At 54.7% G+C, this 27,946-nt stretch overlaps 1 protein-coding gene across 5 annotated transcripts in view; it reads left to right on the forward strand.

The window, feature by feature from the left end:
• Nucleotides 1-27,946, forward strand: part of LOC110082813 (protein unc-13 homolog B) — an 86,495-nt gene that overhangs the window by 3,865 nt on the left and 54,684 nt on the right. For 4 of the 5 annotated variants that reach the window (XM_078384189.1, XM_078384191.1, XM_078384192.1 and 1 more), the window contains exons 2-7: nucleotides 3,677-6,246; nucleotides 15,670-15,692; nucleotides 20,341-20,387; nucleotides 22,477-22,555; nucleotides 24,725-24,799; nucleotides 25,721-25,940. In XM_078384189.1, the coding sequence (XP_078240315.1) occupies nucleotides 3,915-6,246; nucleotides 15,670-15,692; nucleotides 20,341-20,387; nucleotides 22,477-22,555; nucleotides 24,725-24,799; nucleotides 25,721-25,940 (2,776 nt within the window). In that variant the 5' untranslated portion in view covers nucleotides 3,677-3,914. Of the gene's footprint in view, nucleotides 1-3,444; nucleotides 3,494-3,676; nucleotides 6,247-15,669; nucleotides 15,693-20,340; nucleotides 20,388-22,476; nucleotides 22,556-24,724; nucleotides 24,800-25,720; nucleotides 25,941-27,946 lie in introns of those variants that run through there. The other variant, XM_078384190.1, reaches the window with a different exon arrangement.

Raw genomic sequence — 27,946 nt, forward strand, 5'->3', positions numbered from 1 at the left:
CTCAGAGAGACTGGGTCCTGCACGTCACTCTTCTCCATGGGTGGCTACGGTGGCCTGCCAGCCAGGCATGGGTGTGACGTGCCTGCCAAGGCTGCGTGAGCCATTTGATCAGCAGCTCAGGATCCATTGGGAGCGTTTAGGGCTCAAGGAAAGGTAGAAAGAGAAGCTCGCGGTGCCATCCCATAATTATAGAGTTTCATTCTCTGGTGATTTTGTAAGGCTTCTGTTGCTTACATAGAATATAAGCGGCTTCAGAAATTTGAGATTCTCTGTGTGCCATAATGGATAGAGTGATGGTTTAGGATTCTGGAAAACAGGATTCGAATCCCCCACTGGGCCATGGGAACTCCCTGGCTGGGACGGAACGGGTAAAACCGTGCCTTAAATATCTCACTTACGTCAAAAACCCTGTCAGGGTCACTATAAGTCAGTTTTCACGCATTTCAGGAAGAGATGAATGCTTGCCTGCCTTTTAGGGGCCAGGATTGAATGATGTTTGGGAACTAACAAGTTGGAATGGATTTACTTGCTCTCTTTTACCCACTCCGAGCCTTTGAGTTGGACAGGCTGTCCGTGCAAGCTGTAAGTTGGAAATGCGGCCAGTACCCTCCTCCTCCACCCCCTCCCCACCCCCTTGTTGCCTGGCTTGCTTCGTCACAGGACCCTCCCCTAGGGAGCAGCTGGTGTTTGAGCCTCACACTGCTGTCCTGATCACACAAAGGCCGGAGTGGGTAATGCCTTTTGCTGGACCACGAGAAAAATCAAGCAGATTGCAAGCTTCCGTGGAGGAAATTCCATTTCGTCAGGTTGGGCACCACCCGTTCAGGGATAGCACAGAAAAATTGTGGGCAAGAGTCCAAAAATGAATGGTAGATGTCTGTGAGAGGCAATCTCAGGGGGCTCAGGTTTCAAAAGTCCTCTTGAGGCTGTGGACTCAAGCGCCCCCCCCCCCCCCCGTTCCTTGCAACGTGATTGGAATTTTTGCACCCACGCTTCAGACGGAAAGGTTGCCAATGAGCGAGTGCGGTCTCAGTCTCCTGTCCTGTCGTGTGCGCTCTAATGGGCTCAGTCAGTTAGGAGTCACTTAGGTCTGAGCTGCTGGAAATGAATTGCCGTTTGCTGGGAGGGCTGAAATGGCGAGACCATAATTGATGTGCCCTGAAAAGGAATGAGATATTGCAGGGCAACATGGCTGTCTCTCTGAGGAGCTGCTCGATAGGAAACGCCTCCTGGCACCTTCTGAACAATCCAGGGTCATGAATGTGTGGCACATTCAGCTCTAGTGCCTGTTTGTTTGTTCCTTCTTCTTAAAAGGAGGTAAACTTGCCTCCAGGGCGCATCTCGATCTACTCATCTGTATTGTGTATGTTTAAGCTTTGCATTGTGCCCTCTAAGCATATTATCAGAGGGAAAAAGGAAAAAGTAAACAAGCCTGTGGACCACAGGCTGATCAGAATCCCTAAAGGAATGTTCTCTTGTTGCTGCTGCATGAGGTGCGTGCTGGATTCTCTTGAGAAGCAAAAAATGACTAAACTGCGGCTATTCTACTGCGGGCATATTATGAGAAGACAAGGATCACTGGAAAAAAAAATATCAATAATGCAAGGAAAAGTTGAAGGCAGTAGGAAAAGAAGAAGACCAGCAGCAGATAGATTGACTCCATAGAGGAAGCTGTATATCTCAAATACTTTGTGATGAAACAGGCAAAAATAAAACAAGTGATAGTGCTGGAAGGCGAGGATCCCAGGTAAGAAAGCACTTTCTCAGGTACTGGGGAAGCATGGAGGATGAATATGAATAGTGCTGCAACTAATGAAGCAACTGGATTGGAACCAAAAGGGGTGGCTAGCTGCTGCTGATATGCACAGGAGCCAAAGGAATGTTAGAAGTATGGATCAACCCAGCTCAGAACCAGAAGGCAAGGAATGGAATGTTTAATCATAGCGGTACTGAAATAGAGAGGGGGAAAGGGCATTTTCAACCAGATAATTGCATAGCGTTTACCTGGAGAACGTCACACTCAGAAGATGCAGGCTCGCTTTAATAATGAAGCAAGACATAGCCCAAGAAGTCAGGGACTATCCTAAGTCTGACAGAATGAGATTAATTGAGTGTCTTGGAAAGTGTGTCAGCGTAATTGTCATAGAATCGTAGACTAATGGAGCTGGAAAGGCACCTCGAAGGCCATCGAATCAAAGCAGATGATGACAGAGGGTGGTCCCGTTTTCTCCTGAAGGCCTCCAGCGTTGGAACACTCACCCCCCCCACCTCTCGAGGTCATGGGTTCCATTGTGGTGGAATGGGCCGAGGTCAGTTTGGCAACCTTGGAGAGAGGAAAGGCCGAGCCGGCCTTGAGATGGATGCCTGAGCCTGTCAGGAGTGAACGGAAGTTGTGAGCAGAGGCTTGACTGCTGTACTGCAATTCAACCACTGCACCGCAATACACAGTGAATCCAGTTGATAAGATGTTCAAGAAATCTGAGGAAAATAGAAGAGCATCCTATATAAATGAATACTGGAGGGGAACAGGAGAAACGGAATTATGCAATGATTTATCGAAAGTCATCTGTAAGCCCAAAAGCGTGTCCAGGAGACAGGCAGCTCTGATGCCGGGGTTTTGTTTTAAAAAAGGACTGATGAGGGAGGAATAAACTCACCCCTGTAAGTAACGGAGATGAATCAGAGGCTATGGAAAAACCCAGCTCATTAGAGCATGATCGGAAGGGGAAATGATTCAACAGAAAAGCAAGGCGCTGCTTCTGTCTGTGGGCTCCACGGAGCCTGCAACCCGCACACTGCTGCCCGTGGGCTCTCCTCTTGTCCTCAGCACCCCAGGACAGCATCCCCTCTCCTCCTCCCTCCCACCTCCTTTCCCTCATAATTAAAATTCGATTCTGTACTGGTTGATAGGCGCTCATGGCGGAGAAATTGTATCTAAAGTACAGCGCACGGGTGTAAATACCAGCTTTGCAGCTTCTCCCTCCTGGTCGGTTGCCTCTCTTTACCCGCATTTCAGAATCCAGAGGTCCAGGCGGAGAGAAACCTCAAACCCCTCTTGCAAGAAAGGAGCCCTTACGTTGATGGCGAAGGGAGCAAAAGGTTCTTCCCCCCCCCCAAGCAGTCCCATCTCTTTGCTTCTTAGGCTGTGTCTCTCGTTCTCTCAGGGTCCCGAAACAGGACGAGCAAGGACGCTCTTCCTACTAGGCGTGAGCTGCTGCCACCCGCGAGGGTTCAGTTTTGTCAAAACAGCCGTCTGGAGAGTAGGAGGCCTGCCGTTCTCTCAGTGGGAGTGGGAGTGGGAGAAGAGGAGGGCCGGGGATCCGGAGAGGCAGGCAGGCAGGCAGGCAGATCTCTCCCCAGGGGGCTGAGGCCCAGCTTTCGGTCACGGGGCTGAGACGGAGCAGCCGATGATCATCGTTTATTTGTTTGCTTTATTCACAGGCTGCCACCTTTCTCCCAAGAGGGAGACGCAGATTGGCCTGCATTGTGTTGGGTGGGTCAGATTCTTCTGGTTCTGGGGCCAAAGCTACACTGGGTGCGTGTGTCCCTCTGTGTGTGTGTGTGTGTGTGTGTGTGTCTCTCTCTCTCTCTTGTTTGCTCTGTGTGTGTGTGTGTGTGTGAGACGAGCCCCTCCACCACCGAAATGCAGTGTCTCTGTCCCTTCTCTTGACAACAGCTTCCGGTGCATCTTAAGCCTTGACTGAGGCCGTCCCACTCAGGCAGCGGCTCCTACTCCTGCTTTGTGATTGGGTGATGTGAGAGAGAAGCCGAGGGGCCATGGATGATGCGCCCCAGTCATGGGGGCCCGGATTCAGGAGGCGAAGGGCTGCTTGTCCTTAAGGAGTCCCTTGTGAAACGGAGCCAGGCAGCGGCTCCAGAAGCCGAGGCGGTGCCAGCTGGCTTTGGAGGGGAGGATGAAGAAGCTGGCCCGGGGGCCCGGCAGCGACCTCTCCCTGGACCAGGGTCACCTCCTGGCCCATTCCCGGGTGGAGATGGAAGCAGACCCCTGCGTCTGCAGGATCAAGAGGAAATCCACCAGCACGGAGTTCGCCCTCTCTCGGGGGAAGACCGGCGGAGGCTGGGAGGCCGGGAAAGAGGGGGTGGACGAGGTGCCGCTGAGCTGGGCTGGGTGCCTCAGAACGGCGCGGCCCTCGGTTCGGCAGAGCCCGTGCGACCTGGAGGGGGTGCCCGAGCTCCTGGCCTCCGAGGGCCTGGGGGAACTCCAGAGCCGTTGCCCCAGCCCAGGATGGAGGCGGGGCCCCGAGGAGAGGGAGGGGCCCTGCCCCCCAAGCAAGCCGCCCGCCTGCCTCTCCTACAGGCCCCCGGCCAGGGACCGCTCAGTGGACGTCATCGACTACATTGTGAAAGAGCTGCAAGGGATCAGCCGCCTCCAAACGGAGATCGCGGAACTCCAGCAGCACCTCACCTTGATCAAGGGGTCGGTGGACGAAGTCTCCAGCTGCGTCGACACCGTCTTGAGCGAGATTGAAGGCCTTCAGAGCAGCAGCGGCGGTTCCTCCGGCAGGACCTCGGCCGGGCCAAAGGCCAGAAGAGGGTCTCTCCGGGAGCCTCCCTGCCTTTGCAAGGAAGAGCCGGTCTTGTATTTTTATGGCATCCCGGAGCGAGAGGGCGAGAACACCAAGGAGCTGATCTGCAGCTTCCTGTCGGAGTACCAGTGTTTCAACGGCATCCACCGCGGCCGGTACATCCAGGAGGCTTACCGGTCCAGCGGCTCCCCCGGAGTCCCCCAAGCGCCTCGCCCGGCTGTGGTGAGACTGGCCGACGAGGCCCAGCGGGACTTCATTCTTCAGAAATCAATCCTCCTGCAGAGGGTGGGCGTTGTCGTTGCCCGTGGCGAGCAGAGCCACCCAAAGGACCACGGAGGTCGCCTTGAAGGGCAGCGGGACACCAGGCCTTCCCCTGGCCAGGGACCAGCCCCCTGGGACTCTGGGGCTCCTCACGGGGACGTGGTCAGGACAGACGGAGATGGACAGCTCCAGCTGGACTCTGGCCAGGGCCCGCAGGAGGACGCAAGCCAGGAGGTTCACGGAGGAGAGGAGGCGTTTAGCACTCAGCATGAATCCACCTTCGCTGGGGAGGGCAGTGACAGAACTGAACCCAGAGAACCCACCGGCGGGGGCTGGCCGAGAATGGTCAGGAACGAGCATCCTCTGCCCGACAGCACCACACCCTCCTGGCACCTCGATGCCTCCCCCGAGCCGCCGGGAGGCTGCCAGCCTAAACCCCATGGGCAGAATGGGCGGTCGTTGACAGAGGGATTCAGCGTCGTCGTGGGCCAGGAGCCCGCCGTGAGCGAGGACGAGGGCCGTGCCCTCGAGGCGGCCGATGCCGGACAGGAGAGCTCCTTCCCGGTGGAGGAGGAGGACAAGGCAGGAGGGCCGACCCCCCCAGGGGAGAGCGAGACGGACGGCGATGCCAGCACCCTGGAGTTCCTCAGCCCCGAGCAGGGCAGCCTCTTGGAGGAAGCGCCGCCCGCCCCTGTGGTGACCCTGCCAGGATGCGAGAGCGCTGTGCGCAAGTTGGTGGGAAGCAGCGAGACCCTCAAGGACATGATCCAAATCGACCTGAACGAGCAAGACCCGACGGAGCAGGTCTTCAGGGACGTCTTGGAGAATTCCCAGTATTTCCTGGAGCATTCGCGGGACAGCCTGGACCTCGTGGACGTCAGGTTCTACACCAACAAGCTGGGGAAAGCCCTGAGCCACTTCCGGTCGGCCCTGCAGGTGGTGTTCCACAAGCTCGAGACCGGGGACCCCGACGTCCTCCTGGAGGCCGACAAGAGCTTCCACGCGGCGCATGAGACACCCCCGGCCCTCTGCAGCTCAAGCACCCACAGCAACTTGGAGAACTCGGCTGACAGCCCCCCGAGCCCGTCTTCCGAGAGCCAGGCGAACACTGCCCTGAGCGGCGACAGCGTGGCTCTGGCAGGGCGGGCGGCTCTTCCCGCTGGGTCGCCGTCCCTCGATGAGGCCCCCGCCTCTGTTCCGACACCCCCTCCGGACGCCGAGGGTTGCGCGCCGGAGCCCCTGTCCTCGGGGCCTGCGCAGCCCAACGGGTGCCGGCCCATGAGCCTGGAGAAGGTGTGCGCGGAGACCATCTACTTGAACAAGTGCATCAACAACTTCAAGAACGTCCTGAGGGAGAAAAGGCAGATGCGCCGGAGGCTCCTGAAGGAACTGGCCCAGGAGGCAAGCTGGACTACCTCTGCGGAGGAGATGCCCTCAGGTACACGGCTGACTTCCCTCTTCCCTCTAGAATGCATGACTCTGCTTGCCAGGAGGTTTAGCACAGGTGGGCTGCCCCACGGACATAGGTTGTCTCTTGCAGGTGGAGACGCGCTCGGTGTTCAGCCAAAGGGAAGGACCGAGCTATGGCTGCTGCTCACAGAAGTTGCCAGCCAGGATCTAGTTTCTGCGGGGTTATGGGGGAGGGAAGGGGGTTGCCACAACGTACTGGTTGGTTGCCACGACTCTTGTGAGGAGCCTCCCTCTCTAGGGACATTGAGAGGGCATGTTCTCTGAGCGTGAGGGGGAAGGGGCTTCCAGGCGCGGGGCTTCAGAGGGTGCAAGCCTGCCCTTTATTCTGATCACTGCCAGAGGACGGGTGTTGAGCCAAGACCCCACCCTCGTTTCCCAAGTATGTAGGCAAGGGAAGGTGAAGATGGGTTAAGGTGGGGTCTGCCCAACGGGCTTTCGCTTTGCAGCTCTCTGGTGGAGTTCTGCCACGGCACCCTTCCCTCCTGCAGAGCCCTAGAAGGGACATGCAGTTGGAGCACAGACGCCGTGCGCTGGTCCCAAACAGCCTCTGTGCTCTTGGCCTTTATTCACAGCTGCAGAGGAGCCTTTGTTGTCCCTAAAAGAGATCGCCACCGGATCTTGCTTCTTGCACGTGACTCAGTCTTCTCAGAATTAGCCCCGTAGGAATCCCCTCTAGTGCGCTGGGTCACGAGTGCCTATCTCCTTGAAGGCCGAGAGGGACGGCAAAGACTGGAGGTGGCCCTCGGGAGAGTCTCGGTCGCTGCCCTGCAAGAACGGGAGGCCGAGGCGACACTTGCCGTTGGCCGCAGGTGGACCGTTTAGGGGCCACAGCGGTCTCTGCCTGTTGGGACCTCCTGCTCCAGCAGATTGGGAGTGTGGGGAATATCCGGGACTCCCTGGAGGGATCGGCTGCCTCCAGGAGGCTTCCAGAGCTGCGGGTGCTCGCTGCAAACACAGCAGCTGAGGCAAGGGGGAGCGGGTGCCTGATGTGCCTCCAAAGCTGCCGGACGACTTCTCCTCACTGTGCAGCTCGAGGGGGACATGCCTGCGCCCAGGACCCTCGGAATGGGTGAGCCATGGCCTGAGGCAGGAGGTCAAGGCCCGGGGGGCAAGGCAGTAAAGGTTCTGCGTAGGTGAGGGGATCATCCGATGGTTCGGAAGGTCAGTGAGTGGCAGAACAGATTTCAGGTGCCCCAGTGAGCAGTATCGACTTCCTGGGGCCCAGATCCAACCACCAAACAGTCCTAGGAGAGCGAGTCCCCCTTCTCCAGCCATCCTGCAGCTAGAAAATTGGACCATGGTTCTGAGTCTTTGAAATGTGACAAACCCAGACCTACTGGGATATGTCACACAGTTACTAAGCTGCCACCAACCATTCCCTTTAAGAAGTCACACAGACCAGGGATGGATTTTTAAACAATAAAAAGAATAAGGTTTATTTTAAATACACACAGGGAAAAATAAACAATCAGGTAAATAAGATAAAGTAACGTGGCTTATTCTCACACATACAAGCATACAGTTTGGTTCACCCAGAACCCTTAACTTGAAGCACAGACCCTGAACCTATCAGTTCTGGCTAACCAACAGACACCTGAACCTATCAGGTTGGTACCCTGACACACAGAAGTACCCTGTCTGACACACAGACTCCCACAACAGCTTCTTCTTCCCAGCTGCTGCTTCGTCACAACCCAGTGTCTCTCAGTGTCTCTTCTAGTGTCTCTTCACCACACAGGCATCACATATTTATACAGTACAGCCCCTCCTCCTGATGTCCCGCCTTCCACTCCCCATAGGCTGGAACTTTCCCTCCAAACCCATGACCGACAGGTAACATCAGTGCTGTATGTAACACCTCCCCTCTTTATAAGTTGTTTTGTAGGGGGAAAGCTAAGGTGCTTTTCACCAAAAAACAACCTGAATAAAATACACAACAACAGTTATACATACCATATAATACTTACTTATACTTACTCTAAGTTAACCATAGCAATTATGCATTTAAACATTTACCATTAACATTACATCAATTTACCTTTATTCATACAAACCAAATTCAAAAAAAAACATGTACATTTTACTTTTGTCATCATTATATACACATAGTCCATGTTTCTTTCGCCGTCTTCATTCTTCAGGTCTTCTTGACAAGGCGTCAGCAACACAGTTCACTGACCCTCTGACCACCTTCACTTCAAAGTCATAGTCCTGTAGGTTTAAAGCCCACCTCATAAGTTTGCTATTGTGGGTTTTCATTGTCTTTAACCATTGCAATGGTGAATGGTCAGTACACAGAACAAAATGTCTTCCCCAGATGTAAGGCTTGGCCTTCTGGATCGCGTAGACTATGGCCAAACACTCCTTCTCCACGGTTGCCAAATGTCTCTCACCTTTTTGAAGTTTCCTACTCAGGTAGGACACTGGATGCTGGTCACCATTCTCATCCTCCTGGCACAGAACTGCTCCTACCCCGCTGTTAGACGCATCGGTGTAGATGATGAACTCCCGGTCGAAGTCTGGAGCACGCAGGACAGGATAGTTGATTAACGCCTCCTTCAACCTCTGGAACGCCGCCTCACAGTCGCTGGTCCACGGGATGCGGTCATCAGCCTTCTTCCTCGTCAGATCGGTCAGCGGAGCCGCAATCTCGCTAAACCTCGGGATGAACTTTCTGTAGTAGCCCACCAACCCAAGAAATGATTTGACTTTTTTCTTGGTGTTGGGTCTAGGCCAATCACGAACAGCTTCTATTTTGGCCTCCAGGGGTTTTATCATTCCTCCCCCTACCATGTGACCTAAGTATTTTATTTCTGGGCTACCCAGCTGACACTTGCTGGCCTTTACTGTTAGCCCTGCTGCACTTAACCTCTGCAGCACTAACTCCAGGTGTATCAGGTGATCTTCCCAGGTATTACTGAAGATCCCTATGTCGTCAATGTAGGCCACTGTAAAGTCACTGAGCCCTGCCAAGGTCTGGTCCATCAGCCTTTGGAATGTGGCTGGTGCATTTCTGAGACCAAAGCTCAGGACTCGAAACTCATAGAGACCAAAAGGGCTGCAAAAGGCAGTCTTTTCTTGATCCCTGGGATCAATTCTTAATTGCCAATATCCCTTTACCAGGTCCAATGATGAGATGAACCGACAACCCCCTATGGTTTCAATCAGGTTGTCTAGCCTGGGCATTGGGTAGGCATCAGGAGTGGTTACACGGTTTAATTTCCTGTAATCGACACAAAACCTAATGCTCCCATCAGGCTTGTCTACAAGGACTATCGGAGAGGACCAAGGACTAGAAGAGGGGACGATTATGTTCTCCCTCAGCATCTCGTCCAGCTCCTTCCGCACCTTGTCCCTATAGGGTCCCGTTACTCGGTATGGGGATACTGCCTGCGGGGGTGCATCCCCTGTGTGGATCCGATGCATCACTCCCTTCACTATCCCCGGCTTGTTGGAAAACACCTGTTGATATTTACTAAGCAGCATTTTTAGTTCTTGCTGCTGGTCTTGGGTGAGTGCAGGACTGATCTTTACCTCCTCTGGGTTGTATTTTACTTCCCCTCTACCCTCCCAGAAGGGTAATTCCGCTTCCTCACTCTCAGCTGCTTTTATCGCGAATAAAACCCTCTGTTCCCCTCTGTAGTAGGGTTTTAGGGCATTCACATGAACAACCCTCCTTGCTTGGTTCTCCTCCTGCTCTATTAGGTAGTTCAGGTCTGACATCTTGGAAATGACCCTATATGGTCCTGCCCATTTGAGCTGCAGTTTATTCTCTCTGCAGGGCCTAAGCCAAAGCACTTCCTCCCCTGGGTCAAAGTGCCTCTCTCTAGCTTCGTGGTCATACCATGTTTTCTGTCTGACCTTCTGAGCTTGCAGGTTTTCTGCTGCCAGCTCTAGATTTCTCCTTAGGTCATTCATCAAGGTGTCTATGTAAGTCACAACGTCCTGTGGGTCATCCTGGGTGATCTGCTCCCAATCTTGCTTGATCAAATCAAGGGGCCCTTTCACCCCTAAGTGTGCAGCAAACATGTCAGAGTGACCCCTTTGTAAGATCATGGGGCGATACTCTTCAGGTACCATCAGCTGACTTCTGATCCCATCTCCCCCTTTTGAGATATTCCTCAGGGTCTCTCTATATAAAATCCCCTTTTCCTCCAGAAATCTCACTGGGGTTTCAGGTGTTAGCTGGGCGTCAGTCACCTGTTCAAAACACTTTTGGAGAGTGGCGTCTGCCTTTTGCTCCTGTCCAAATCTGCTGTCTGTGGTTAAGGTTTCCACCACAGCTTCTGAACTCCCCTCTGCTTCCGTCTCTGGCTCATCATTACCCCCCTGAACTGTCCCTGTGGTGGCTTGTGAGCGTGTAATCACTAGCACCCGTTTCACATGTTCAGCCAGGTCATTTCCCACGAGCACGGCTGCTGGCAGAGTCGATGAAATCGCTAGCCGCCAATCTCCCCTCCAGCCTTGAAAGTTGACAGGTACCTCTGCTACTGGCAGAGAGATTACCTGCCCCTCAATCCCTGCCACCTTCATGCTCTCATTTGGGATTATAAACTCCCTAGGAATAATATCTGGATGGCACAGGGTTACCTGGGAACAAGTGTCCCGCAGCCCCCTATACTGACGGTCAAGTATTCCTACGTCCACCCCGGCTGTCTCAAACAACTGAGAATCTGTTTTTACCAGCAAGCAGCGCTTTACCTCCACAAGAGGACCATTTTCCTCAGCCTGATCAGCAGAGGTAGCTGTCCCAGACTGAGTAGCCATGGCAACAGGCTCCCTCTGTGACACTGAGCCTTGCTCTTTCTGGACACAGAACACAGCTTTTGGCTTGGTCCCACTAGAATTCTGAGGCACCATTCCTTTTAGCTGCTTTAATTTCTCACACTCTGAGATTAGATGACCCTTTCCCTGACAGAAATAGCATTTTCTGGTGTATTTTGATTCTCTCTCATCTTGTTTTGGTTTTCCCTCCAAAATCTGAGGTCTTAGTTTCATGTCTGAGGGCTTCCCTTCACCATGGGCCCCTCCCCCTTGCTGGCTTTTCCCTGGTCCCTGAGAGTACTTGCTGTAGGTTTCTTTGGGTTTACCCACAGATTTCCCCTCACCCAAGGGCTTTCTTATTTGGGAAATAAAATCTGCGATTTCTGCGGCTGCTGCCACAGATTTCGGTTTCCTTTCCCTCACCTGGAATTTCAATTCCCCATGCAGGACTGAATAGAACTGTTCCAGTGCTATCAAGTCTTTAAGCTGCTCATAGGTCTCTGTTCCCTCCTGCGATAGCCATTTCTCAAGCAGCCTCACCAATTGGGCCCCCACTTGGGTAAAAGTCTGTTCTGGTTTTTTTGTGAGGGACCTGAATCTTTGTCTCAGCTGCTCTGCATTTATCCCATGTCTGGCAAACACCAGTTTCTTAAACTCTGCAAAATCTTTCATCAGTCCCTCAGGCATCTCGGCATAAACCTCAGCCAGGCTACCACTGATTAAAGATCGCATGATGGTCATCTTCTCAGTTTCCCTCACTGAGAAGTCCACAAACGCTCTTTCCACTAAGGAAAAGAACACCTCAGGACAATCTCCCTTGTGGTACACAGGGAATTTCTTCAGGTCAGCCTTAGACAATTGGCCTCCCTCAGAATCCCTATTATTATTATTGTTCTGATTCATCAGTTCCAATTTTTTTAATTCAAACGCCATTTTCTCTCTCTGCAATTCCAATTCAATTCTCTGTCTCTCTAATCTTTCTTCCTTTTCCATCCTCTCTATTTCAAATTGCCGCTGTTTCTCTCTTTCCCTTTCCTCCATTTCCCTCACCCTCAGTTCATGCTGTTGGGCTAGGAGTATTTTTCTGAGTTCTGGGTTCTGCTCTCCTGTGCTGTCACCCTGCACTGAGCCAAATTCATCCTCAGAACCTTGGTCAATCTGGGGGTCTTTCACTTCACTCATTTCGGCCATCTGGCTTCGAGTCAAGGGCATAATCCCCCCTCAGAACAGGCTGCTTTAAAAGTCAAGCCTCAAAATAAAACGACCACTTTTTTCCTTCTTGCCTCAGAACCAGCTCTTTCTAGGGATTGCTGCTGTTCTTCAGCACTAAACTTGTAACAGTATCGAGTCAGAGCCTACCCCCCTCTGCTGGGCCTCTCAGCTGGCAAGCTAGCTCGCTGTTACTACGCAGTTTTGCCTCAGCTTTTTCCCGCCAAAACTAGGCTGCCTCAGAGCACCTTAATCTAAGTCTCCCCAGTTGGCACGTTCTTCTACTAGCGCACCTCCCCGTGAGGTACACCTAGAAGATTACCTACGCGCCTCAGACTGTCCCTGACTAGACCCCCCTTGCTCTGGGCACACTTGCCAAGGCTTTGCTGGACCACTGGACAACTGGACCAGTCGTATCCCACACGCTGGACACCAATCAATGTGACAAACCCAGACCTACTGGGATATGTCACACAGTTACTAAGCTGCCACCAACCATTCCCTTTAAGAAGTCACACAGACCAGGGATGGATTTTTAAACAATAAAAAGAATAAGGTTTATTTTAAATACACACAGGGAAAAATAAACAATCAGGTAAATAAGATAAAGTAACGTGGCTTATTCTCACACATACAAGCATACAGTTTGGTTCACCCAGAACCCTTAACTTGAAGCACAGACCCTGAACCTATCAGTTCTGGCTAACCAACAGACACCTGAACCTATCAGGTTGGTACCCTGACACACAGAAGTACCCTGTCTGACACACAGACTCCCACAACAGCTTCTTCTTCCCAGCTGCTGCTTCGTCACAACCCAGTGTCTCTCAGTGTCTCTTCTAGTGTCTCTTCACCACACAGGCATCACATATTTATACAGTACAGCCCCTCCTCCTGATGTCCCGCCTTCCACTCCCCATAGGCTGGAACTTTCCCTCCAAACCCATGACCGACAGGTAACATCAGTGCTGTATGTAACAGTATCGACTTCCTGGGGCCCAGATCCAACCACCAAACAGTCCTAGGAGAGCGAGTCCCCCTTCTCCAGCCATCCTGCAGCTAGAAAATTGGACCATGGTTCTGAGTCTTTGAAATGCGAGTAGGAGGAGAGAGGTCAGTTTTTCTGGGGGGCTTGCAAAATCCAGACCATTTGCCACACCCTTTGAAGCAGACTGCTCTGAACGGAATGCAAGAAGACCTTTGACCGTTGGGGGGGAAACGGGAACCTTGCTCAGGTAGAGTGAGTTGGTAAGCAGAGGCTGCTCGAGACAGCTAGAATCTCTAACCGGTGGTTTCCAGGCCATGCTCTTGAAACAAAATATAACAGCAAGAGGTCTTGGAAGTAAAACATTTGATGTTTTAGCACTATTGGGAAGCTTGTAATGAGCCATTCATTTTCTTAATTGCTTGTTTCCTTCATGTGACACAGAATCATTACTAGAAGTGGAACAAGGATAGTTGCTAGGAATTAACTGGTGTTTGCACCACGTTTCTCAAGTAGGAGCGTACTTTTTTTTAAAGTAAACACATGAAAGGGTACAGTTTTCCAACTATTATGTCTAAATCTGTCCTCGTGTGTGTTGCTTTTTTAAAAAAACTTTTTATTAAGGAATACAAGATTTACAATTTGAAAAGATTTATTTTATTTTTATTTTTTGTGAATTTGAAACAAAATGATTGGATGTTCTGGACTTCTATAATCTCCAAAATTTAGCAAGCTGCTGTAGCTTTCCTTTCTTTGCCCGGGTTGGATTGGCGCTGGCCATGGTGCTGAAAAGAGAGGCCTGGAGAAAATCGAGAGCGGTTCTGCAGCATGACTTTCCAGAGGGAGAGAGGGAGGGACCGTCAAGGGCAGATCGCAACCCCCTTCCCACCCCAATCCTGTCCCATCCTGCCATTTTTCAGGCTTTCCCTTGAACCTGCTTAGTTGCCACAGCAGAAGCCCTTAGTAACTTTCCTAATATATTTCTCTGCCTTCCCTCCCCCCTCCAAAAACCCATCCAGAGTTGAAACCACTTGCATTTTACTGTATTTCCCTGAAAATAAGACAGGGTATTATATTAATTTTTTGCTCCAAAAATGCATTAGGGCTTATTGTCAGGGGATGTTTTATTTTATAGTCATCTTCTTCTGGCTGATGCACAAGGGTAGAGGGCGGGGTTTCACCTAGGTAAAGGTAAAGGTTCCCCTTAACAATTTTTGTCCAGTCCTGTTCGACTCTAGGGGGTGGTGCTCATCCCCGTTTCCAAGCCATAGAGCCAGCGTTTTGTCCAAAGACAATCTTCCGTGGTCACGTGGCCAGTGTGACTTAGACACGGAACGCTGTTACCTTCCCACCTATTGATCTACTCGCATTTACATGCTTTTGAACCACTAGGTTGGCAGGAGCTGGGACAAGCGACGGGCGCTCACTCCGTCACGTGGATTCGATCTTACGACTGCTTGGCCTTTTCACCCTGCAGCACAGGCTTCTGCGGTTTAGCCCGCAGAGCCACCACGTCCCTTGGGGTTTCACCTAACTGGGTCTTATTTTGGGGGTAGGGGTTATATTAGGAGCATCCTGAAAAATCATACCAGGGCTTATTTTCAGGTTAGGTCTTATTTTGGGGGAGAAGATAAGTGTTGCTTCCTTGATTACCTTGTCTAGAGGGACAAGACCTTCTCTCTCACAGACGAAACAAAACAGTTCATTACAGGAGTTAATCTCAGTTCTTGTTTGAAGGAAGCTTCATGGGGGCGATGCAAGGGTGTGATTTAGGTTTTTTCCACTAAGAGTCGAGGTGTTGTGACAGTGCATAGTGGTCTACTAGTAGGTTCTTTAGCTTCTGTTGCTCCGTCTTCCCTTGACCTTTTTATTCTGGGCACAAAGAGACCCGTTCCAGAGGCTGGTCTCTCCATGTGGCGGGTGGGGCTCCTTCACAGTCCCTTGGGGGGGGACCCTCGGGGTGGGTGGGGAAGTTTCCATCTGTGGTTTGTCTTCAGGTGCAGGATCCTGCTGGCCTTCTAGAGATCGATCGGATGTGCCTCTCTGTGCTTGGAGCCTTTCTAGTGAATTTTACTTGTCTTTTATATAACCCTGAATCCCAATTATTATGTCTTAGTAGGAAATGAATGTGAGTAGTTTTTAATAAAAAGGAGGGAGGGAATGTTTTCTAAGAACATCAGTCACACATTCTCTCTCTCTCTCTCTCTCTCTCTCTCTCACACACACACACACACTCTGCTTTTTACATATACGCAAAGCTGAGTTGTGCATACTGGGGCAGTTTTTCAGGCCTCATCAGACTTCCTTCTGCTTTGGGGGAAGCCACCGGAGCAGCCCGGGGGCCTCTGTGTTGCGCTTTCCGAACTCTTCAGCCTGTGACTAACATCTGCCCTGCTCTCTCCTTCCCTCTTCTTTGTTTTCTCTCCTTTGCAGAAGGAAGCAGAGGAGAACTTCAGGTTATGTCATGTCCTCTGTCACCAGCATGTCTCCGACTTGGGCAGTCCAGCATGTCGCTTTTTTGCATGCTGTGTTGAATTGACACTTGGTGGTTTTGGCTGAAGCGTGGCAGGCTCATCCTTCCCCTGGAACCCCTTCAGCGAGTTTGGCATGCGCCGGCTTCATCTGCGGGATCCACTACTCTGTGTGTGTCTGCGTGCATGCATGTGTGCATGTTGTGTGTGTGTGTGTGTGTGTGTAAAAGGGAGGGTGGGTGGGAAATCGAAGAAGAGTCTGTTCAGTGCAAGGTGGCTGGTAGAAAGCCAGCCCGTGAGCCCTCTCCTCTTCCCTTGGCACCAGTCCCCGCGTGCTGCACTCAGTAGCTGCCTCCCAGGCCCATCCAGAGAGGAGCAGGTTGGATCCGATTCCTTCTTGGCCCACTGCCGATGCTCCCCTTGTCACACTTGCAAGCAGCCCTGGAATCCTCCAGGCAAAAGGTGGCCATAAAAGGTTTTAAGTTCATACTAATAAGAAGCAATAGACATCCATAGTTTTAAACTGAGTAATGCTCAGAAAGAAAGAAAGAAAAGCATTATCTCTTTGACAGGATTATTCTTTAAAAAGTTTATTTGGTTCTGGCCACAGTCAGAAACGATGGATGCTCCTTCTTTAGAAAGCTGAATGGGGACTGAGGCTGCAGCCTTGCTGTTTCTAACATAATCAGCAGTTGCTGGTGTTTCCCCCCCCCCAAGTTTGTTTGTGAAACCCAGTGAAAACACCTGGGCAGAAGCCATGGCAAGAACCTCCCCCCCCCGGCTCAAGGCCAACAAGTGCCCCTTTGAACCTCTGTCCTTTTGCTCAGGATCAGGCATGGCTGGGATGGTGGGTGGAGGGAGGCTCCAGGATTAGATTCTGCACAGGCATCTCAATGCCAGGTTTTTGCCAGGTTTTGATTTCTGGTGCAAGACTCACTGTGCTGCCAGGCAGAAGCCATGGCTGAGTGTGCGCATGCAGGGCAACCTCACTGCTTAGGAAAGAAGCCTGTGTTCTTTCTTGCTGTCTGGGGAGAATTTGGGAGTAGTGGGTGATTTTATGTGTCGTAGTTGGTATGGCGGTATCGGTAATGGGTATTCCTGTCCTCGCTCAGGGAAGCATGCCTCTAAACCTGCGCGGAAGAGCCCCGCGGCCTTGAAGTAGGGAAGGGCGATCGCCCTCCGTCCGCTTCTGCGGGGACCAAGAGAGACGCCGTGACCTGGAGAGAGGCCTCACGACAAGACTGAGGCAGCTCTTCTCGTTTAGAGAAGAAGCCCTCTCTTCCCCCACCCCCACCAACCCAGCCCACCCCACGTGGCATGAATCTTTGGGTCACTGAGGAACTGGAGGTCTGTAGGAGAGGGAACACACCAAGGCAGTCATGCTTAGGAGCCCTTAAAATGTCACAGAACTAGTCCTTTATATTTCTGTTTCAAAGGTTTTTACTCTGCCTTTCTCCCTAAAAGGCCCCAAGGCGGCTTGCAAGCCTGCTGGTTCTGTGTGCGAGGGGTTTCACCCACCCACCCCCAGCCATTTTCTGTAAAATGGAGAGAGCAAATCGTTCCATCCGGATGGACAGAGCTAAGGTTGGCTGTTTTGATCTTCAGGGATATTCTGGTGAACTACCTTATTTTTCGCTCCATAAGACGCACCTTTCCATAAGACGCACCAATTTTTTAGGAGAAGAAAACAGGAAAATATAATCTGTTTTCTTCGCTCCATAAGACGCACAGACTTTCCACCCCCCTGTTTTGTGGGGGAAAAGTGCGTCTTATGTGCGAAAAATACGGTGATTTGTACATGAAGACTAAGTTCTAGGACATGCAGTCGCAGCCTCTGGCAGTGTGCCTGAGGACTTCCAGCTGGGCTCTGCCTGTTGGGGAGGAGAAGGCGCACCTTCCAGGTTTTTTTGGGCAGTCGTGGAATAGGGTGCTGCTGCTCCGTTTGGGTGGGATCTGGGCAAGATGAAGCCCCAAACTTTTCATTTAGGAATTCTCAGAGGAATCGGTCCCCAAACTGAAGGGTGGAGAGAACCAGAGAAGACCTGGACAGGCAAGGGACCACCTTTTCTGGTCTTGGTGTGTCACGATGGAGAAACAAGGCTTGCCTCTACCAAGAAAGAGGGACGTCGCCCTGTCCCTCCTCGGGACCCTTAGAGGCATCTTTTAACCATTTCTGAACAGTTGCTTAAGTCATCTTTCTTCTCCCACATCCACCCAGTGCAAGTGACTTTTCTCCTTCCCTTTAAGTGGCCAAGACTGAAGCACTCCTGGGGGTGGGGGGTGGGAATCATCTCTGCACATTTCCTTCACTGTAGGTCGGAAAGGGGGGCCTGGATGCTCAAGCATGCACTACGAGGGGGAGGGGGAGGGTGTCCAGAGGAGGAGGAGGAGGTGGGCCTGCAGAGTGAGGGGTTGTCCACAGGATGCTTTGGGACTGCAGCTCTCAACAGTTCTGGCCAGCATGGTCAGGGATGATGGACTATGGAAGGTGTAGCCCAGAAACGCCTCGAGGGCCACCAGTGCCCATCCTGGCAGTCAGGTGAGCCCACGCCATGATCTGGCCTGCCTGCATCTCTCTCTTTCTTTCTCTCCCACTTTCTTTGGACCCAGACCTTGCTTGACATCATGTTTCTGCCTGAGTGGAAGAACCAAATCCAGTACTCAGTGGCCTAATTCTCTGTGGTTGTGCTTTTAGAAAAAAACCGACCAAAAATGCATAAGTATAATGTGGCAGAACAAGAAAGCTGGAATGCATGGTTTCAGAATAAAGAAGCCCATGAACGTGAGTCAAGGAGAGGCAGAGCAAGAGACCGGGCGTGCTTTGAGTGCCGTTTGTTCCCAGACCGGCTCTGCTCTGCTCAACATCAACTGTGCCGTGTCTGGAGCTCCAGATCCTGTTCTGGGTTAGTCACGACGTGTCTAAAAAATGCAGGTTGTGAGCCACAAAGATTCCCACTCAGGGGAGTCGGTTAGCCCTGGTGGTTCGGCAGTCCTTTGGTTTCGACTCTGGGTTTGTTTCCCTTGTTGCTGAAACCGACCGCGTGTGCTCTTGATCTGCGGAATGAGATGTGCAGCCGCCTCCTTTCCACGGGGGCTTTTGAAGAGACCTAGATAAGCGTTCGGCATTTGGGGAATATTCTTTCCTCTGTTGGCGGGGAGGGAATGATTCACGCGGGCAGCTGAAATGCCCTGCCCACGCCCTGGCTTCTGTTCTGCGGGACCAACCACCAGCACCTTCCTTTGCCCGGCGTCGCCATCCTTGGCTTTGCCATCCTCCACTGGCGGGTGCGGCAAAGTGAAAACGCCACCCCTGCAAGACGGAGGCAGCCGCAGGGAAGCGCTAGGAACGTTCCCCCCCCCATCCTTTGTTCCCTGCCCCCCTCCTTGCTGCAGGAGGTAGAGTTTTTTGCAGCCACCTCCGTTGCCTAAGCCCTCCTGGGGTAGATGCTTTGCAGGGGTTTAGCATCACCCGTCAAGAACCGGTCGACAGTGGTCCAAAAGAAGGAGCTGAGCATTGGGGAGGGGGTTGTCCTGCTTTTCCTTGTATTCAGCCCACCCATCGCTTGTGCCAGGGCATATCTCTCTCTCTCTCTCTCTCTCTCTCTCTCTCTCTCTCTCTCTCTCTCTCTCTCTCTGTGTGTGTCTCAGACCGTGCCGTGGAGCTGAGACTAGCAGTTAAGTAGGGCCCCCTCCCTGCATCACGCTCTCCCTCCCCTCTTCCCCCCCCGCTCTTTTTTTTTGTTTGTTCCCGGGCCCATCCACCCTTGCAAAAGATGGTGCCTTGGCCCAGGAGGAAAAAGAGTGCCGCACCACTCCTGGGAGTCTCTTAAGAAAAGCCGTTGCCCTTTGGAAGAAGTTGCCGGCCACTCCCTGCCCGTGGGTAATACCAGGGACGTTTCCTTTTTCATAAGCAGGAGAAGATTTCTGGCTTCCTGTGGCTTTCTTTCATTTCCCTCTCTTGGTGTGACTGTTGCATTTTTTGGTGTGTCCTACCCAATTCGGGTGGTCCTTGCAAGGCCCTGGAGGGTCCCGGGGGGGGGAGAACATTTTCGCCCGGCCCTGCCCAAGCCGTCTGCTCTGGTTGAGGGGCCGCCAGGCAGGCTGGAAAGCCGCGTCGTCCTCCTCTTTCCCAGAGTCGAAAGGAGCCGGGCTGGAGGGAGGCTGGTGACCTCCGGGGTTCCAGCACTCTCAGCCTTGCGCTGACTGGGTGTCGTCGTTGTAGCTGCTGTTGTGAAAAAAAATCCACGTACATTTCGAAGAGTTCTCGCGAGGTCTCCCTTAGGAGTGCTTCTCTGTGACAGAGAGGCTGGTTCCGGGGAAAGGAGGGCGAGGGTGGCGCGGCCACTCAGGATTGCACTGAACAGGCTTTCCAGGCCTCTTGTGGGTGGGCGTGCGTGCGACCGACTGACCGACCGACCGGGTGCAGCGAGAGCCCCTCCGACACCACGCCTCCCTCCCCTGCGTCCCCCATGAAGTGCCCTGTCCTCCTGCTCTCTCCAATGATGCCTCTGAATGTGGAGCTTCCTCCGTTGTGGATTTCCTCGCATGAAACCCCCTCCTTCGCTCTGAAGGCTACGGCTGGCATTCCCTTTGCCCAGAGAAACTCATTCTGTCTATTTCTTATTCATTCAAGGGCCAAGATGATGGCGATCTGTCACTGTCACCGTGGTTCAAAACAGGGTAAGTGGCCTTTGTGAACCTGCTCACCGCTCGTTGCCCGTCGGTCTCCAGTGACGTTTGTGGGAGCGAAGGTGCTGGTGGCCAAATGAAAGCTACGGCGTTTGCCCCTTAAACTGGGGAGTGGGGGTGTTGTGGGGGGGAGGGAGGGAGATCATAGATCCGCTGGCTGGAGCCTGTGGCAGGTCATGGTTTTCCCAGTGCAGTGGGCACAGAGAGCAAGGGGGCAATGATGCCTGGGGGTGGGGGTGGGGTGGGGGAGAAGGCGTGGGGCAGGGCTCGACAGAGAGGAAGAGGCACTGCATTGGGTGGCAGCCCCCCCTCCCGTGCCTCCTGGACCCAAGGAAAAGGAGGTGGGTACCCTCCCCCACCCCACCCCCCACCGGGGCCAGCTGGGTCAGTGTGGCAGGCCAGGAACTCTCCTCCAGGCACCGCGTCTGCCTTTAAGTGTGTTGCATTGGAATGGGATGCTTGGCCCATCGCGGACGGACAAGCATCTGGAGGTGGGGGCTTGATTCCACGGTGGTTTCTGCCTGGACTGTCGCTCGGCCAGTCTGATGTGCAAAAAGAGAGAGAGAGAGCCGGAGGAGGGGGCACCCAAGCCAGGGAGCTTCCAAATTGTGATCCCAGAGGCCATCCTGGAAAGAAAGGGCGGAGGGCTTCGGTCAGGGCTCTCGGAACGAGACCTCTTATGCCGCCTCGCCGTCTCAGTCACGCTTTCCGAGGAGATGTTGCCTGGTTTGGACGGCTGGAAGTGGAGAGAGAGCTGGTGGGACCTCCGGAGAGGGAGAAAGCAGGGCAGCTGTCCAGAAGGTGGGAAGAGCAGGTGGCCGCTCTGCTGGGCTTGGGGGGGGTGATGGTCAGGCAGCCAGAGCGAAGCCGACCCTGGAGGTGTGTCGGAAGGAGCGGGCCGTGGGCGGCCATGCCATTGTGGGAGGGGGTAAGGAGCTGCCTCCCCCCCCCCGTCACCAACCAGGCAGGGCCAACCATGAGCTTTCTGACACCAGTTTGTGACAAGAGCCCCCCCCCTCTGCCTCGTTGGCGGAGTAATTAGCCCTGTGCTCCTTGCAGAGTAGCCGATTATCGCCCTGATCCCTGTGTCTCTAACTTTGCTGCTCATGTTTTTTCCAAACGTCTCTGCGCATCAGCATGACAAGGCCTTATTAAAGTCGACAAGCATTCTCTTGAGGGCAATAGACTTCTAGCATCGCACAGAGAACACACTCCCCAGAGTTAGTCACTGTGAAATACATGCAACTTACTACAACAATATTTTAAATTTCAGTGACAGCTTCCCTCCATGATATTGTTCACCTGCAACACAACCTGTGTGCCTTCATTCCAACACAGCAAAACGTTCCAGTTTTTCTTGCTTGCCAGCGTTCTAGCCTGCTTCATTGTGGGGAGTGGGGGGGGGGCTATAAGGGCCTGCATTCGGACCCGTACTTTCTAACTTGCTCTTGAGTGACCTGGAGTTGGGCTGAGCCCAGAGATAACCGTGGTTCCTGGTGGTTTTATATTCTTCTGGACCAAAAAGGTGCAGAATGATTTTTCCAGGGGTGGCTGACCCCTGCCAAATTTGTAGAGGTGGAGGGGACAACTGCATCGCAGTCGCAGGCGGCCAATAGGTCTCCCCAGAGTGGATAAATGGGCAGTAAAATGGCAAGAGGGAGACTCACTGCAGATTAGAGTTAACCAACGTCACCCTCTCTCTCCCCGATCAACCCATGTGCCGTGTTGGGGCTTGAACTGGGAGTGATTTTGCGCCAATCCTTGGTTGCAAGACGACCGGACGGCATGCCAGGCATTATTGGAGGACAGGCCTTACCCTCCCTGCCCACCCCCTGGAACCAGGGGGCAGCTTGGAGGCCTCCGTCTGCCCCTCTTGCCCCGTTGAACCCGGAGCTCTTCCGGGGTGACGGGTCTTGCTTCCTGCTCCTCCTCCTCCCATTCATGCCAGTTCCTGGGCTGTCCGAGCACCTCGCGCCCTGCAGGAGGCCTTGCTCGGCCGCTCCGTGGCTCCAGCTGGCAGGGGGGTGCCCGTCACGCACTGCCTTTCCTCCCCGCTCACTGTCGCACCTTCTCTTCCTAGGCCGGCCGGTGGTCTCTACGGGATCGACAGCATGCCGGACCTGCGCAAGAAGAAACCGCTTCCGCTCGTCAGTGACTTGGTGAGCGTTGGTTTTCTCTTGTACGCGCCCCCACCCCTGTCCTGACTGAAGGGACTTTTCTGTGAGTTAGACCTGATTAGTTTGGGTTCCTCATTGAGGCGAACAGCCAAGAGCAGCCGAGGCTGGTTGGGTAGAAACCGCTGCACATTGAAGGAGAACCGCTCGGAGTCCTCCTCGGGGAAGCCCCCACCGGGCCGATCCTCCAGCTCCTGTGGGGTTTGCTTCTGTGTCATGCCTTTGGCAGACGGGGGGGGGGGATCCAGGATCGGGCGGATCAGCCCGTCTGGCTTCAGTGCCCGTTGGGAAAGCACGCCCTACGAAGGAGTAAGCAGCCGGTGTGTGGGGGAAGATGGCTCAGCGCAGCTTGTTTAGAACTGGGAAGTGCTGGGTGTGGGGCGGAGCCCCAGTTTCCCAGTCCTCCTTTCTGGGGGGGTCCTCTGGGGCCTGAGGCCATGTGGAGGGCGAGGTGTCTCCATCAGCCGGATTGTTCGTGGCTGCCCCCCCCCCCAGGAGGCAGGGGAGGGATTCAAAGGCCTGGCCCTTGGCTGCCCAGCCGGCTGCTCCCACCCACTGAGCCAGGCCAGCTCTAGCAGTGTGCAGGGACTGTGAAGGGACTTATTGGAGACGGCCATGCGCAAGTAGATGGAAACCCTTCCACCTGTCCATATTTCCAGTTTTTCAAAGCAGTAGAATGAAAACCACAAGAAAGCAAAAAGCGCTGCTTTTAGCAGGGTTTCACAGATGTCAACAGCTGCTGGGGGTGGATATTAGTAGTACGTGGGAACGGTGGTCGCAGGCCCTTCCCCTGGGGAGCAGGGAAGAAAGCCGGCCTCCCGGAGTCCTTTGGGTACTAAGAGGGGAGCCGTTCTCCCCAAACCTCCACGGGAGAAGGTTCAGGGAAGCCAGAAGCTGGGCGGGGGGGGGCTGCTGATGTCTGCCCCGCGCCTTGGGGAGTGGCCGAGGTGTGGCATCAGAAGGGCTGCCCCCCCCCCAGGCGCCTGGCCTAGACGGAGCCCGGCCGAAGACGGGGGGGGGCACTAAGAGCGCTAACCTGTTGTGCTTCTCTTGTATGCTGACCTTCCTTTCTGCAGGCCATGGTAAGTGGAGAACCCGACCCTCTCGCCCACCCGCCCACCTTAGGGCCCTGCTCTCAGCCCCCAATCATCTCCCCTGCTGGTTTCCCTTTCCTGTCTGGGCTGCCGGTCCCTCCCGTTTTTTCAGGGGGAGGAACCTCTTTAGCTGCAAATGGCCATCGTCCGCTGCCTCGCCCATCCGTAACTCCGTGAGCCTCTGTGCTCTTTCGCTGGGCGACTCCAGTGTGGGGGGCTCTGGGCTGTCCTCCCGAGGGCCCCCCCATCTCCCTTTGCTTCCGTGGGGCCAGAGGGCCCCGGGGGGGGTGAGGCTGCTGGTCACCTGCTTCCTCGCTTGCTTGTTGGCAGCGTTGTGTGCCCCAGGGGTGGGGCAGCGGGGGGGGCCACCGTGCAGAGGGCCTGCAGCCTCCTTTCCCTCCTGCCTGCCCCTTCCCCCCTTTTCCTGGCCCTTCCCCACTAGACCCTTAGGCCCCCCACTTAAGGCCCTGGCAGGCTGACCCTCCGGCAGCGGGTGGGTGCCCAGGGCCGTTCTAGCCGTGTCGACTTGGCCTCCGGGTGCCAGGGAAAGCCCCTGTGCCAACCCTCAGGGACGCCAACTGCGCATGATTGTCAACAGTGCGGCACGAAGGGGGGGGCGTCTGAGACCAGAAAGGTTAAGGGGGGAAGTGGAGATGAAGAGTATCCTGAAAAGTGGCTGTCCAGCTTCAGGAAAGGGCGTCTCTAAAAGATGGGCTGGGGGGGGGGTCAGTTGACCGTGCGAGGGGTCTGGCTCCCGGGCTTTGGAAGGCGGGGGCTGCATTCAGCCGGACGGTCAGTCGGCTCTATGGCGGGAGATGGGGAGGGCCTGTCCTGGGGACGCTTGGGGGCCTCCTTGGTGGCAGGGGGCCTGCTTGTTTCTCTGACGGCTCCTGCCCCTGCTTGGCTGAAGGAGCTCAGGGCTTGTTCCACGGCGTGGGTGTGGGTGTGGGTGTGGGTGTGGGTGTGGGGGGGCGTTTAAGTGCCCCCAAGACGAGGGAGGCTCCTTGGGAGCACCCGCTCTGCCTGTGCCCCAAGTGACTGAGGCGGCTTCCTTTCCCAGTCCCTGGTTCAGTCCCGGAAGGCTGGAATTACCTCCGCGATGGCCACCCGGACGTCTCTCAAGGACGAGGAGCTGGTAAGGACCGCCTTGGGAAGACCGTTGGCAGAGGGTGATCGCGCGCCGGGAGCACAAAGGCCCTCACAGCGGAGCGGGGCCCCCCAGAGGACGGGGCCCACCCAATGAGACGCGTGGACTCGCTTAGGAACGGCGCCAGGGTGGGCAGTCCGCCCTCGTCAGCCGGAAAGCCATGGGGGTGGCGAGGGCGAATTCTTTGTCTGGAACGGTGGGGGAAGGGCAGCGCCCAAGGAGGCCAAGCGAGGTGCCTCCGAGCAAGGACCCTCGCCCCTCCCCCAAAAGCACACCTTTGATGCGTTGCTCGGCTACCCGCTCGGTGCCACTCCTGGCTGGGCTGGCCCTCAGACGCACACGGCGGCGCCTGGAGCGAGACCCCCTCCCCCCCGGGGCTGGCCGGCTCTTCTCCCTCAGCCCGTCTGGACGAGGCTGGCCGGCCTGGCACGAGGCAGGGCGACTCTGGGCTCGCTCCATCACGGCCGGCGGTTTCAGGGACACGGAAGCCAGGCGGCGGCCCCTCCCGGCGGAGCGCTGCCCTCCCAGGGCTCTTGGGCGGCCAGGTCTCCCCGCTGGCTTTTCTCTGCCGGGGAACCCCAAGGCAGGACACCCCTTTGAGCCCCACACGGTTGGCTGGCTGGAACAAAGGAGCCTGGTGGCCTCTGCCACCTGAGGCCCCTGCTTCCCGGTGTCCGGATGTTCTCCGGATCGGTGGGTTGTGCCCATCTCCCCCCTCATCGCTGGGCTGGGGACTTGTTAAGGATGGTGGGGTGAAGTAACCTGACCATATCTAAAGGGCCAAATGTTTCCTGGCCGTAAAGCCAGTGAGTTTGGGTGGGTTCAGCATTCTCCCTCCTTGGAGGAGAGGAGAGGAGAGCAGTCCCAGCTAGCCCAACACAACCTTCTCCCCTGCTCTTTCTGCTTCAGAAATCCCATGTATATAAGAAGACCTTACAAGCCTTAATCTACCCCATTTCTTGCACAACGCCCCACAACTTTGAAGTGTGGACAGCCACAACGCCCACCTACTGCTACGAGTGCGAGGGGCTCCTGTGGGGCATTGCACGGCAGGGGATGCGCTGCACGGAGTGTGGGGTCAAATGCCACGAGAAGTGCCAAGACCTGCTCAACGCCGACTGTTTGCAGAGTAAGTCGCTGCTCTGGCTCCGCAGCTGGGGTGGTGGGGAGCTCTCCCGGGCCGTGGGGAAGAGCCGCTGCCTTTCTTGGCAAAGCAAAGGACGTCCGTAGGGAGGCCAACACGGGGGGGGGGGGCAGGGGATGGGGAAGCAGGGACACCATCTGCTGAGGGTCTGCCCTGGAGGAGGGAAAGCCGAGAGGCCGGGCAATCGCCAGCTTCTGATGTACTTGAAGGGCATCCAAATGGGAGACGGGCTCCATTCCTCCTTGGAGTGCCTGCCCACTCCCCTTGGAGGGGAGAACCCCCAAGGGGTGGATTCCCTTTATGGCAGGGGACTCCTCTGCGTCAGAGGTTTGTAAACGGAGGGGCTAGACTGTCCCCTGCCAGGAATGCTTTGAGCCTAAGATGTGGATTTCCTGCTTCTGGAAGGGCTTTGGATTCGGTGGCCCTTTGGGGTGGTGGGGTGGGGTGTCCCTTCCCTTCTACAGGGCTAGGATGCTGTCAAGGGTTGGTCGGTGGTGCTCTGCTTGTTCCAGAGAGAGAGAGAGAGAGAGAAAGCTGCAGTGCCAGGGTTCGCAGCCGGAATGCATTTCTCCACTCTGGTATAAAGCAACTCCCATCAACTCCCTGCCCCTCCCCATAACGTGAAAGCACCAGGCGACAGGTCCCCGTGTCCTGGTCACATCCTGCCTGAATTGGTGGAAGTGCTGTGCGTAATTCTCAACCCTGTGTGTATGTGTGCGTGTGTGCGTGTGCGCAGGGGTGTCTCTGCCTCTGATCCCCTTGACTCCAGGGATTTTTCTGCTCTTCTTGGCACCAAAACGGATGAGCCAAGGAGCTCTGAGACTTGCGTGTGGAAGGTCTGGAACAGATTTTCAGCAGTGAACTCTCGAGAGAAGCTTTCTCTCTCTCTCTCTCTCTCTCTCTCTCTCTCTCTCTCTCTCTCATGCTAAGGCACCTCTTTCAGCTTGTTAAGGACAGATACGTTTCCAACAGCTTGGTGGGGGAGGTAGAAGAAGCACCTGTTCGGCATTTTCATTTCCACATAAATAGAAATCTCCTACACCGGATCCCACGGGTGGTCCATGCATGGGTGCCCACTTGCTTCTGACTGCATGGGGGCCGGGGCAGCGGGAGGCGTAGATCTCCCCTCCCTGTAAGGGACTTGCAAATCCCCAGCCCCCCCCCCTTGGCGTGAGGCCTCCGGTGGTGCCCCACCTGGATGGTGCCAATGAGGCCCCTTGCTTGTGGAGGCAGAGGAGAGGGTCTGCTTGTGGGGTCTCTTGGTGCGGATTCTGTGGATGGGGAAGGGCGGGTGGAGATCTCTCTCAATCTCTTTCAGGCCCCCCGCCCCGCTCCCTCCATCAACCCCTGCCCCTACCCAGGGTACGAGGGCAGCTGGGTGGCAGAAGTCTCTCTGCTCCACTGCCTGTTGTGTTCTAGGGGCTGGGGAGGAGTGGAAGCCCCACCAGGGCTGGCCTTTCCCTGGGGGCAGCCGGCTGATGTTTTCCCTGGGGGGGGGGACTGGGATCTGGAAAAGCCATGGTGTGGCTTTTGAGGGCTCCAGCCAGTTAAGACCGCAGAACACTCTGGCCAGCTGGCATGGTTTGGTCACTTTCCGTGCAGAACACACACACACACGCACACACAGACACACAAAATGCATGCCCCCCCCCCCCGAAGTGCTGCTATCTGGAACCCCGCTTAGAAGCCAGAATGGCGCCCAGCAGGGCTCAAGTGCCAGCGTGCCCCTCTCTTGGACGGTTGTCCCATGTCAGGCGCCCGCCCTGAGAGCAGGGCAGGGAGCTGATGGGGCTGGGGATTCTGTTGGCACCGAGCGCTCAGGCAGTGATGCAGGCCTAGCCTGAATGTGTGCGAGCGCCAGTTTCGTCACGGGGCCCTCTGTCAAGAAGTGTTTTGCGCAGAAGAGGGAAAGATTATTTTTGTCACATATTGCCAGGCCTATTTTGAGTTCCTAAAACAACTTGGTTTCAGGCTTTGCCCTCCCACTGAAC

Source organism: Pogona vitticeps, chromosome 2 (assembly GCF_051106095.1).
Source record: "Pogona vitticeps strain Pit_001003342236 chromosome 2, PviZW2.1, whole genome shotgun sequence".
Taxonomy (NCBI): Eukaryota; Metazoa; Chordata; class Lepidosauria; order Squamata; family Agamidae; genus Pogona; species Pogona vitticeps.